Genomic DNA, 13,404 nt, shown 5'->3' on the forward strand with positions numbered 1-13,404 from the left:
ATATAGATACTTTTGTACCTGTTTCCTCCAGCATCTTCACAAGGTTCTTTGCTGTTGTTCTGATTTGCACCAAAGTACATTCATCTCTATGAGACAGAACTAGGAGACAGTCTCCTTCCTGTGCGGTATGACAGCTGCATGGTCCCATAGTGTTTAATACTATTGTTTGTACAGATGAACGTGGTACCTTCAGGTATTTGGAAATTGCTCCCAAGGATGAACCAGACTTGTGGATGTGTAAAAATTTTCTGAGGTCTTGGCTGATTTCTTTTGATTTCCCATGATGTCAAGCAAAGAGGCACTGAGTTTGAAGGCAGGCCTTGAAATACATTCACAGGTACACATCCAATTAACTCAAATTATGTAAATTATCTTATAAGAAGCTTCTAAAGCCATGACATGATGTTCTGAAATTTTCCAAGCTGTTTAAAAGCACAGTCAACTTAGTGTATTTAAACTTCTGACCCACTGGAATTGTGATACAGTGAATTATAAGTGAAATAATCTGTCTGTAAACAAATGATGGAAACATTTATTTTGTCATGCACAAATTAGATGTCCCAACAGACTTGCCAAAACTATAGTTTGTTAACAAGAAATTTGTGGAGTGGTTGAAAAACTAGTTTTAACCTCTTCAACCTATGGGGGCGCTATTTCATTATTGGATTAAAAAACGTGCCCGTTTTAAGCGCAATATTTTGTCACAAAAAGATGCTCGACTATGCATATAATTGACAGCTTTGGAAAGAAAACACTATGACGTTTCCAAAAATGCAAAGATATTATCTGTGAGTGCCCCAGAACTGATGCTACAGGCGAAACCAAGATGAAACTTCAAACAGGAAATGAGCAGGATTTTTGAGGCTCTGTTTTTCATTGTCTCCTTATATGGCTGTGAAAGCGCCAGGAATGAGCCTGCCCTTCCTATCGTTTCTCCAAGTTGTCTGCAGCATTGTGACGTATTTGTAGGCATATCATTGGAAGATTGGCCATAAGAGACTACATTTACCAGGTGTCCGCCCGGTGTCCTTTGTTGAAATTGCTGCGTAATCTCCAAGCTGCTCGCATTCATCCATGTGATTGAGACAGAGAGGAGAATTCCAGGAACGATATATCATGAAGAGATATGTGAAAAACCTTGAGGATTGATTCTAAACAACGTTTACCATGTTTCAGTCGATATTATGGAGTTAATGTGGAAAAAAGTTTGGCGTTTTCATGAATGAATTTTCGGGTTTTTTTGGTAGCCAAACATGACGCAGAAAACGGACCGATTTCTCCTGCACAAATAATCTTTCAGGAAAAACTGAACATTTGTATTTCTAACTGAGTCTCCTCATTGAAAACATCTGAAGTTCTTCAAAGGTAAATGATTTTATTTGAATGGTTTTCTGGTTTTTGTGAAAATGTTGCCTGCTGAATGCTAACGCTAAATGCTAACTCTAGCTATCAATAGCTATCAATACTGTTACACAAATGCTTGTTTTGCTATGGTTGAGAAGCATATTTTTGAAAATCTGAGATGACAGTGTTGTTAACAAAAGGCTAAGCTTGAGAGCTAGCATATTGATTTCATTTCATTTGCGATTTTCATGAATAGTTAACGTTGTGTTATGCTAATGAGCTTGCGGATAGATTTACACAATCCTGGATACAGGTTTTTTTCTTAGCTAAACGTGACGCACAAAATGGAGCGATTTCTCCTAAACAAATAATCTTTCAGGAAAAACTGAACATTTGCTATCTAACTGAGAGTCTCCTCATTGAAAACATCCGAAGTTCTTCAAAGGTAAATTATTTTATTTGAATGGTTTTCTGGTTTTTGTGAAAATGTTGCCTGCTGAATGCTAACGCTAAATGCTAACGCTAGCTACAGTGCCTTGCGAAAGTATTCGGCCCCCTTGAACTTTGCGACCTTTTGCCACATTTCAGGCTTCAAACATAAAGATATAAAAATGTATTTTTTTGTGAAGAATCAACAACAAGTGGGACACAATCATGAAGTGGAACGACATTTATTGGATATTTCAAACTTTTTTAACAAATCAAAAACTGAAAAATTGGGCGTGCAAAATTATTCAGCCCCTTTACTTTCAGTGCAGCAAACTCTCTCCAGAAGTTCAGTGAGGATCTCTGAATGATCCAATGTTGACCTAAATGACTAATGATGATAAATACAATCCACCTATGTGTAATCAAGTCTCCGTATAAATGCACCTGCACTGTGATAGTCTCAGAGGTCCGTTAAAAGTGCAGAGAGCATCATGAAGAACAAGGAACACACCAGGCAGGTCCGAGATACTGTTGTGAAGAAGTTTAAAGCCGGATTTGGATACAAAAAGATTTCCCAAGCTTTAAACATCCCAAGGAGCATTGTGCAAGCGATAATATTGAAATGGAAGGAGTATCAGACCACTGCAAATCTACCAAGACCTGGCCGTCCCTCTAAACTTTCAGCTCATACAAGGAGAAGACTGATCAGAGATGCAGCCAAGAGGCCCGTGATCACTCTGGATGAACTGCAGAGATCTACAGCTGAGGTGGGACACTCTGTCCATAGGACAACAATCAGTCGTATATTGCACAAATCTGGCCTTTATGGAAAAGTGGCAAGAAGAAAGCCATTTCTTAAAGATATCCATAAAAAGTGTCGTTTAAAGTTTGCCACAAGCCACCTGGGAGACACACCAAACATGTGGAAGAAGGTGCTCTGGTCAGATGAAACCAAAATTGAACTTTTTGGCAACAATGCAAAACGTTATGTTTGGCGTAAAAGCAACACAGCTCATCACCCTGAACACACCATGCCCACTGTCAAACATGGTGGTGGCAGCATCATGGTTTGGGCCTGCTTTTCTTCAGCAGGGACAGGGAAGATGGTTAAAATTGATGGGAAGATGGATGGAGCCAAATTACAGGACCATTCTGGAAGAAAACCTGATGGAGTCTGCAAAAGACCTGAGACTGGGATGGAGATTTGTCTTCCAACAAGACAATGATCCAAAACATAAAGCAAAATCTACAATGGGGAATGGTTCAAAAATAAACATATCCAGGTGTTAGAATGGCCAAGTCAAAGTCCAGACCTGAATCCAATCGAGAATCTGTGGAAAGAACTGAAAACTGCTGTTCACAAATGCTCTCCATCCAACCTCACTGAGCTCGAGCTGTTTTGCAAGGAGGAATGGGAAAAAATTTCAGTCTCTCGATGTGCAAAACTGATAGAGACATACCCCAAGCGACTTACAGCTGTAATCGCAGCAAAAGGTGGCGCTACAAAGTATTAACTTAAGGGGGCTGAATAATTTTGCACGCCCAATTTTTCAGTTTTTGATTTGTTAAAAAAGTTTGAAATATCCAATAAATGTCGTTCCACTTCATGATTGTGTCCCACTTGTTGTTGATACTTCACAAAATAATACAGTTTTATATCTTTATGTTTGAAGCCTGAAATGTGGCAAAAGGTCGCAAAGTTCAAGGGGGCCGAATACTTTCGCAAGGCACTGTATCAATAGCTATCAATACTGTTACACAAATGCTTGTTTTGCTATGGTTGAGAAGCATATTTTTGAAAATCTGAGATGACAGTGTTGTTAAAAAAAAGACTAAGCTTGAGAGCTAGCATATTTATTTCATTTCATTTGCGATTTTCATGAATAGTTAACGTTGCGTTATGGTAATGAGCTTGAGGCTGTATTCACGATTCCGGATCCGGGATGGCTCGACGCAAGAAGTTAATGACTCCAAGTGTATACAAACTTCCGACTTCAACTGTATATTAACAGTGTTGCACTTTTCATGTAGCCTAATTTTGGCCAGCTAATATTAGTAGTAGATTTTAAATCGGTTTCTCAGTTATAGACTGAATTTACAATAGACCAATTTACAAACATAACATCAATCATATATAAATATCAAATAGAGCCCCACAGTGGATGTGTCATAATGCCCATAAAACCTAGCGGTCAAACAGGGAAATGGTCCCAATCATTTTCCCACCAGTTATTTTTCCGGTAGGGGATTTTAGAAACACTTAAAATAAGGGCTGTGTTTCATGTAGGCTTACCCTGGCGTGAAGTTTGGATAAACATGCAAATCTCTCTCAGACAAGGTGACATTGCTGTAGGATTAGGTAGCTGCGACAATACTGGTAAAATTAAGATCCTACATCTGTACAGTACAATCAACCTTCCAACTTACTGCCTGTTTACACCATGAACAGCTGATGGCCACAATCTCTTTGCTATGAAAGGCAAACTTCTGCTGGAAACCCTGGAGAGAAATTAAATCAGATATAAGATGTAACGTACCCTCAAGAAGAACTTGTTTCATCAGATTGTTAATCCTGCAAATTAATTAATTGATATTATAACCATGCTCACCTTCCCGCACTGGCGACACTTCCCATCCTGGCGCCTCCGGTGGACCCAATGGTGCCGCACTACGGTGGGCTGGAAAACCGACGTTCATAAACACATTAATCAACTCACTCACAAATTCGCAATTTAAAATACTGTGGATTTCCAATTTTTTAGTACATGTAGACAATGGTGAGTGAGATCAGGGAAAGCTTGTGTTGAGTTTATCATTAGCGATGTCAGAGGTTTGACCAGACACAGTGAACATTATTGTGTATAGGACTCCATTATAAACCCAGTTCTGTGGTAATAATGACTAAGTGTGGTATGCTAACAGAACAGGGCTTTAGGCAGCTGAACAGAAATGGAAGAAAACAAAACTTCTGGAATACCTATCATCCTTCCACTCCCTCCTCTCTACCTTCTCTTCCTTTGTATCCACTGCTAAAGCCGCTTCCTATCACTCTAAATTTCAAGCTTCCACCTCCAAACCTGGGAAACTCTTCTCCACTTTCTCTTCCCTCCTTAATCCTTCACCTCTCTCCTCACTGTCTGCGGATGACTTTGCAAAAAAAAAAGTTTTACGACATCCATTCCTCTTTCACTCAGTCCACTGGTCCCACACACACTACCATATGCCTTGATCTCCTTCTCCCCGCTCTCTCCAGATGAAATCCTGCGACGATTGAGGTCCGGCCGTCCGACAACATCCCTGCATCTCTTCACCATATCATTTTTGGAGACATTCTCCCATTTTTCACTTCCCTCATCAACTCCCTGATCCCTGGCTGCGTCCCCTCTGACTTCAAGATGGCCAGAGTTGCTCCCCTCCTCAAGAAACCAACATTCGGCCTCTGACGTCAAAAACTACAAAACGGTATCGCTTAATTTTTTCATTCCAAAACATTTGAGCGTGCCGTCTCTGACCAAATCTCTGGTTATTTCTCTCAGAACTAACTTATTTACCCTAACCAGTCAGGCTTCAAGGCAGCTCACTCAACTGAGACCGCTTTCCTCTGTGTCACAGAGGCTCTCCGCTCTGACTAAGCTGACTCTCGCTCTCCTTTGTTCTCCTCCTCTTAGATCTATCCAGTGCCTTTGGCACCGTGAACGATCAGATCCTCCTCTCCATCCTCTTAGGGTTGGGCGTCTCAGGCTCTGCACCCTCCTGGATTGCATCCTACCTGGCAGGTCACTCCTACCAAGTGGCATGAAGAGGATCTGTGTCTGCACCACGTGATCTCACTACTGGTGTCCCCCAGGGCTCGGTTCTAGGCCCTCCTTTTTTTCTTTACACAAAGTCACTCTGTGCCGTCATATCCTCACGTGGTCTCTCCTATCATTGCTATGTGGATGACACTCAACTTCTCTTCTCCTTTCCCCATTCTGACACCAAGGTGGTGACACGCATCTTCTGTGTGCCTGTCAGACTTCTCAGCTTGGATGTCGACCCACCACCTCAAGCTCAACTTTGACCAAATGGCTCTTCCTCCCTGGGAAGGCCTGTCCACTTCAAGAACTCTCCATCACGGTTGACAACTCCACGGTGTCCCCTTCCCAGAGTGCAAAGAACCTTGGAGTGACCCTGGACAACACCCTGTCGTTTTCTGAAAACATCAAAGCAGTGACTCGCTCCTGCAGGTTTATGCTCTACAACATCCGTAGAGTACAACATTTCTTCACACAGGAAGCAGCGCATGTCCTAATTGAGGCACTTGTCATCTCCCGTCTAGACTACTGCAACTCTGTTGGTTGGGCTCCCCACATTGCCATCAAACTCCTGCAACTTATCCAGAATGCTGCAGCCCGCCTGGTGTTCAACCTTCCTAAGTTCTCCCATGTCACCCTGCTCCTCTGCACACTCCACTGGCTTCCAGTCGAAGCTACGGACCAGCAAGGGGAACTACACCTCTTCATCTTCAGACTATGTTCAAGCCCTACATACCAACCTGAGCACTCCGTTCTGCCACCTCTGGTCTCTTGGCCCTATAACCACTACGGGAGGGCAGCTCAGCCCAGTCAGAGGTATGGTGCCTCCGACACCCCCCACCCCTCAAAAAACACACACAACCCCCCCCCCCCCCAAAAAAACACTTCTTGTCCCACCAGCACTGACTTTGCCCGATGAATACTTTGTTGAGGGAAAATGTACTTGACACAATTGTGATATGTTGTCTCAAATAGCCATCTTAAGATGAATGTAGGTCGTTCTGGATAAGAGTGTTGGAAAATTAAATTAAAATGCATGAATGTATGATGAGGGGATTTTAACTTGGACACCGAAAGCTAGCTCTGGAGGACTATAGGACATGGGGGTTACCCAGTTTTTGAAATCATTAGTTAGGCATCAACTAGTCAGGCATTACTCTCCTACTGCCCCCATAACTGTGGCTTTTGGTTGGGGTGATCTGGGGAGTTAGGGTGGGATGGTACCTGGGACTGGCTCAGGAAAGGGGTGGCCATGCAGTTAGCCATCCGCCTGAGGCACTTTAGAGCACCTTGTCTTTGGAGGACTGGCTAAGGTCAAAGGTCAAGAGAGAAGGTCAAGGGGAAAAAGGGAAGCAGGGACAGGAGGAGAGGGAAGGGTTACAGAGGAGACAGACACATAGAATGACAAGACAAAGGCAAAGGAAGACGAAAAATGCGTGAAAATAAAGTATGAGCATGAGTATCATGAGCGTGCTGATCAAATGGAAATAAAATGTATTGGCACTTACCTCTCGTATATTCCTAGACCCCGATTCCCTGAATGACGGTTTACACCTAAAGTTTATCTACATGGTACAGAAAACAAATGGTTTCAAACATGGATTTATTTTGTTGGTCGCTGTTTCCAATATGTTGTTAGACAAACCCCTGCACCAAAATAGAATGCTGAATCAGTTATCCAAAAGGGCCAACGGGAGAGGTATAAGGTTAAAGTGAACATGCTCAAGTTCTTGTTCACCTAGAAGTCGTTACTGAAAAGGGAAACCTGTGGTGCAATATGTGTTATTATGTCAGTGTTGCAACCAGCTCTTCGCCTTTACCTCCACCATAACAGCACCATAACGGCATCAGATAAAGTATAAACAATAGATATAAACTAAAACTCAGATTAGCAGAGTTATGGGAACAAGTTAAAGACATTTTGGAAAAAGGGAGATTCAGCAACTAAACATCTCTAGCAAAAAGCAACCTAATGTATTCGACGACCAATCAAAGCAGCCCAATTTGGAAAACAGCTTTGATTATCCAGAGAATGACCCAATCAGAGTGCAGCATTGGAGGGCGAGGTCAATGGGTCAGGTAGCGTAGTGAGATAGGGTTAGAGAAGGAGTATGATCTAGTTATAGCACTAGTTATTTCCCATAGCAGCCTGAGAGAGGTCAGAGTGTCTCACTCTAAAGGCGGGGTCATCGATAAGCAGGCTGTCTTCATAGGGCATAGCCTCGAATAACTGGAGAGGAGCAGGGTGGGTTAGGTTGGCATGGCTACCATTTCAATCTCATCTTACCTGATGCGATGGAAACATTTTGTCTCCTTGAGAGACAACATCTGAAAAGGCTGATATTACGGTATTTTTTCGGGATTCAACATTTGCAACTAATTTTGTCTTGGTACGCATGCTGTCAACTAATTTCCACAACTTTGGTGATAATACATAATTTAACAACTATCTGCAACCAGGTGAAATCACAGTTCAACGGATGAAAAGTTTGTGAAGCATTGGTTGGGAAAATGGCTTGAAACTTACCTTTTCTAGCTGTTCTATGCAGATTGTGTGAACCACTATCTTGCAGGCTGCACACTTTTTCCGGGCTACAGATTTTTGCTGTGGTGACAAAAGATGAGTGAGAGAATATTATTTAATGACCCATCTCGTAGTAATACATGAAAACTTCCTGAATTAAATTACTTTCTTTTAACGTGATAATTCAAGGGTACAACCATAAACGTATATAGACCGCTCTAGTGCCCCAACGCCTGTTTTAGCATGGGTAGTACCATTGAAGACTTTCACCATTTTGAAGTAGTCAACTTGGTAGGACTTCCTATGGGTTACAGAAGATTCCCATAATTCCAACAAGGTCCTCAGGAGGGATCAGCCAATGAATTATACACCTGAGCAAACATTCCTTAACTGCAGGTGGCAGTAAATTACCAACCTTGGTTTTATACCTGTTCAGACAACACACTCCAGATGGCAATATTCACTCTTGACTACTTTAAAATGAAGAAAGACCTCAATGGAGCTGCCCGTGCTGTCACAGAAGCCATATGGCACAGATGCAAAGAAGGGCCCTCTATCTACCTCTATGGGTGCAACTCCCTCAAGATGGCAGAAGTACTCCTTAGGTGAAGTGTGTTATGGTTGTGTGAACACCAGAGGGAGCCTCTACACAAGGGGTGCCAAACTCATTCCACGGAGGGTCGAGTGTCTACGGGTTTTCAAACCTCTCTTGTACTTGATTGATGAAATAAGGGCACTAATTAGCAAGGAACTCCCCTCACCTGGTTGTCTAGGTCTTAATTGAACAGAAAAAGAAAAAAAACAGCACACTCTATGGAATGCGTTTGACACCCCTGGTACAGAGCATTGCATTAAAACAATATATTGTTCACACACCGTAGATGTCCGAATTAAATCTCATACACATAATGCAATCGAAAAAAAACATATCTCCATCATCTGAAAAAAAGAAGAAGATTGGGCTCATTTTTACAGGTTCTCTTCCTAGTTACCTTTTTATAATCCCATCAGTTCTCAAAAAAATGAAGAGACAGCGTTTATGTTCATAACATGGCTCCATTTCTCATACTATAATGTTTACAGTTGCAGAGAGCTATACAATCTGCATTCTCTAGAAGTGTACTGTATGGTACCAGGTGGTATACATCTGGACAGTAACATCCACTGACGGATGAAAAACAAATGTGACAAGGAGTTAATACTCCCACTCTTACTTTAGGGATGCACTACAAATACATCTCCTCTAATCAGTTGATTCCTCTCTTCCTCTGGGCTCGTTCCTGTCAAAGCATCTGTGGCTTTGTGATGTCAGACAGGGCCAGGGGTAGCTACACACACACACACACACACACACACACACACACACACACACACACACACACACACACACACACACTCACCAGTGTCTTGGCGAAGCAGTGCTGCTCTCCGACGTAACAGAAGTCCCCAGAGACATTGGTCTCAAACCAGATGTGCTCCCCATACAGGGCGTTCTCCTGGAGGAAGAGTCTATTAAATACACCCTTCTTTTTTTTTTACCCTGACAAATAGGAATCTCAGCTCATAGAATCCACTACCAACAGTACCTCTGGGTAAACAAAGTACACTACTCTGAAACTCATTAGGGGCATATAGTTCATTATGGGGTACAAAATCAATGAGCTGGGCCAGAGGCTGCACTTACGGTCCAGTCGCAGCTGCTCCGGATCTCCCTGTCTGGGTCAAACTTGGCCAGGGCTGAGGCACTGGGCTGGGCAGACAGGTGCTGTAGACCCGATTTAGCAATGGCCTTCCTGAAAATGACACAGATGCAAGACCTTTGAATGATTGCAATAGCATCATTGAAATGACACGCCCAGTGGGATACTGCATCACAACCTAACGGGGAAACCCACTCTTCACCCCTGATGGAAGCAAAGTAGGCTCTGATCAAAGAGAAAGGTCCAGCACACATGATGAATAATGAAATGGTACATCTGACGTCATACAATATACAGCATTCAAAATGTTGAGCCAATGTGCAGCCAGGTACACAAGAGGTCTAGGTTTGGTATTTGACAGGTTTGTGTGACTGAGACCCTGCATGAAAGGTGCTGTAGGAGTCACTAAACAAAACTCCTAGCTTTACATATCAGCAACACAAAAGGTCAGCAGAGTTTGGTGTAAAATATGAACGATTTCCCAGTTTGCAGTTACATACTGCAGCAGGCTTAGACACAAACACTTGCTTAACTGACATCAACACTTCAGACCAGGAAGTGCTGGTATGGTTGGAAGGGCAGGATGTGTATATTCTGACATTGAAGCCCCCCCCCCACACTCCCCTAATACACACACACACACACACACACAAAAGCATTGTCTGTGACCAAGGCGAAGGTAGGGGGTCTACATACGAGACGAATCCACTCCAAGTCTCCAGGCGGGGGTCGTAGTAGGTGCCCTGCAGGGGGCTGAGGGACTCCCTGCGGCCTTTGGGCTTCCAGCAAGCGGAACAGTTCCTATACAGGGAACGGGAGGAGTGGCGGGCCACTATAGAGCTCCTGCGGCTGGGTGCGGGGACTAGCCTGCCTTGCCAGGCACTGTTGGAGATGGTGGAAGGCCTCCGTAACTGGCTGGAGCGTCGGTAGCGCCCGTGCACACCATAGGCCGCCCTGCTACGGTGCACCGCCTCCGCCGGCAGCAGGTGGGAGGAGTTACGGCGCAGGCAGCGAGGGGCGCGGATCAGGGGCCGGGACTGGATGCTCTCCATCGTCAAGGCTGCCATACTATGAGCCTGATTCCAGTCCTGCCATGGAGACGTCCTCTCTCCCTCTGGATATGATGATGATGATGATGCCTCAGTCCCCTCTCGTTCACTGCCGCTGCCCTCCGACCTGGTGCTACACTCTCTCTGACTGCAGCTGTCCCCTTCCGACTCGGAGCAGCACGAGGAGGAGGGGCAGCTCTCAGTGCCCTCTCCTGATGCCCTCTCACCGCCCTGCGCCCCTGGTGCCCTCTGCTGCTCCACACTCATCTGGACCAGGCTGGCCAGCAGCATGGAAGGCCCCAGCAGTTGGGTGTCAATGGTGCGGAGCTTGGCGGCTCGCCGGCGGCGGACAGAGAAGCGGGGATTGACACAGGTCATGGTGGTGCTGGAGCGTCGCCTGGTGTAGTATCTGGTCCTCACTAGCTGCCCCCCTCCATAATAACAGTGGGGTAACCCCTGCACCTCGCTGGAGCGCCTGCGTTGTTGGTGAGCAGCGCAGGCCAAGCCCACACTGGAGCTTCTACGGCCCACATAACCTGACGGCAGGCCAACACTGGAACGTCTTCGTTGGGATTGAGAAATCGGCGACAGGCCTGCACTGGACCTTCTGTGTCCGACAGGACCTGTGAATGGCAGTCCCACACTAGAGCGTCTACGTTGGACCAGGCCAGCAGAGGGCAGTCCTACACTGGAGCGCCGGCGAGCCTTGCTTGTGGGCACCGCCACGCCAGGCCGCCTGTATTGGCATTGTTCCGCACCTTTCAATCTAAAGTGCCGGCGGAAAAAGGTGTCCATGGCAACCCACAGCTTGTGGGTTCCCTTTTCAATGTCCCTCTGCTGTGGCTGTTGGTACAAAAAAATCAGTCTGTCAGCAAAACCTTCAATACTGTACACAAGCCACTATCCAACTCTTACCAATAGGGATGCAGTACTGTTCTTTTCACCCCGTGTGGAAAAGCTGAAGGTGAAATGTCTGAACTCGTACACTGCTGCCAGAGAAGGTAAAGCACACACAAGACTAATCTGGTCCTAGACGCTCAAAGAGCAACCTCAATTGGCTGACTAGTGATACTGTCAGTAACTGAATCTGCTTACAAAGGGACATTAGTCAATGCATCTAGAGCGATAACAGTTCCATTCTCCGGTACAAGCAACGTGACCAGCCGCCCCGGTTCAATAACTCACCACCTGTAACGCTATACCTCGGTAGTGTTCTGTCTGGTGAAAGTAGAGCCGAGTCCAGGTCACCTATCACATGATAGCCATTGTGACGCCACTACAGCACAAAGCAAGAGGATATATTTAGCGACTGCCTTTAAAATTATGTTCAATCACCTCATCAGATACGCCACTTGACAGAACCAAAGAATGCGTCGTTATCCAGTAACCTAAACTCCATTCAACGCATTTCCCTCTGCCAACAATGAAAGGGAATTGTGGATATCAACTTCATAAAGGAAGTCATTGTTCTGATCATCTTTACTTAGATATCACAATCTGAATTGTGAATTCATAAACACACAGTTGTGATGTAGAGAAGTGGGCCAGGGCTCAGGCAACCTCCACAGGATGCCAAGCTGCTGCTGTATTACTGATCTCAGACCATCATAATCACCCAGAGCCTCCTTCTCTGATTACATACAGACTGATACAGATACCCTTCACAGGAAGTGACATGTAGTAGAAGTGCTCAGCAGCATTAGCCTGTCGATGCTTTGATTCAAGCTGAAGACAAGCAACAACGTCAGGGACCCGGCATCTATTTACATCCTGTGGCAGGCAGCTAATGCGAACCACAAATGAAGAAGATAGGCTTAGTGTTTATGACCGATAGATCCAAGGCCCCTGTTAATGAAGTGTTGAGGATGAACCATTAAGTGTGTCATATGTATAGGGCATAGAAAGGCTTATTTTCCTTTGAACTATTATACATGTCATGGATACTCTCATGTCGCTCTACCTCTCTTGTGATTAAGACTGGTTGTGGAGGGGAGACGTTGAAAAAGAAAAGAAACCACACACACACACACACACACACACACACACACACACACACACACACCTCATTTCAATCTGAATGGATTTCTGGAACCTGCCAAAGGAGCCTTTGATCCTTCTCATCTCTTATTCAATTCATTAGACATTCAGAAAGTAAAGTAATAACAAAAATGGCCAAGAGGGTAGCGTGGGTGGGGCGAGGTGGGATGTGGAGGGGAGAGAAGCACGACCAAGGCTGTGGATAAAAGGACCAAGCTGAGTAGAGACTGTTTCCGGCACACAGGCATCATTAATCCATCTGTAACGCAGCATGAAGAGAGACATGAGAGAAGGCCTAGTGAGAAAATGATTAACGGCAGTCGCAGATGATTCAAACATTTGCTTTAAAGCGCAGGGATTCATCCACAGGTCTTACAGCTGCAGTACGTAAAGTAGACATTCAAAAAGTTGTATACAGTAAATTATTGATAACTTATAGTAGGGTTTTTACACATACATCTACAGTGCCTTCAGAAAGTATTCAGACCACTTGACTTTTTCCACGTTGTTGTTAGGTTACAGCCTTA

General features: G+C 44.5%; 1 protein-coding gene across 12 annotated transcripts in view; it reads right to left on the minus strand.

Moving 5' to 3' along the window:
- Positions 1-13,404, minus strand: part of LOC115113490 (diacylglycerol kinase zeta) — a 142,255-nt gene that overhangs the window by 45,300 nt on the left and 83,551 nt on the right. For 4 of the 12 annotated variants that reach the window (XM_029641234.2, XM_029641239.2, XM_029641237.2 and 1 more), the window contains 7 exons: positions 9,776-9,884; positions 9,492-9,587; positions 8,095-8,172; positions 7,741-7,797; positions 7,076-7,132; positions 4,383-4,451; positions 4,201-4,272 (listed from right to left, as the gene is read on the minus strand). In XM_029641234.2, the coding sequence (XP_029497094.1) occupies positions 4,201-4,272; positions 4,383-4,451; positions 7,076-7,132; positions 7,741-7,797; positions 8,095-8,172; positions 9,492-9,587; positions 9,776-9,884 (538 nt within the window). Of the gene's footprint in view, positions 1-4,200; positions 4,273-4,382; positions 4,452-7,075; positions 7,133-7,740; positions 7,798-8,094; positions 8,173-9,491; positions 9,588-9,775; positions 9,885-10,487; positions 11,684-13,404 lie in introns of all 12 variants that reach the window. The other 8 variants (XM_029641228.2, XM_029641227.2, XM_029641233.2 and 5 more) reach the window with 3 other exon arrangements.

This window comes from Oncorhynchus nerka, linkage group LG28, assembly GCF_034236695.1.
Source record: "Oncorhynchus nerka isolate Pitt River linkage group LG28, Oner_Uvic_2.0, whole genome shotgun sequence".
NCBI classification, from domain to species: Eukaryota; Metazoa; Chordata; class Actinopteri; order Salmoniformes; family Salmonidae; genus Oncorhynchus; species Oncorhynchus nerka.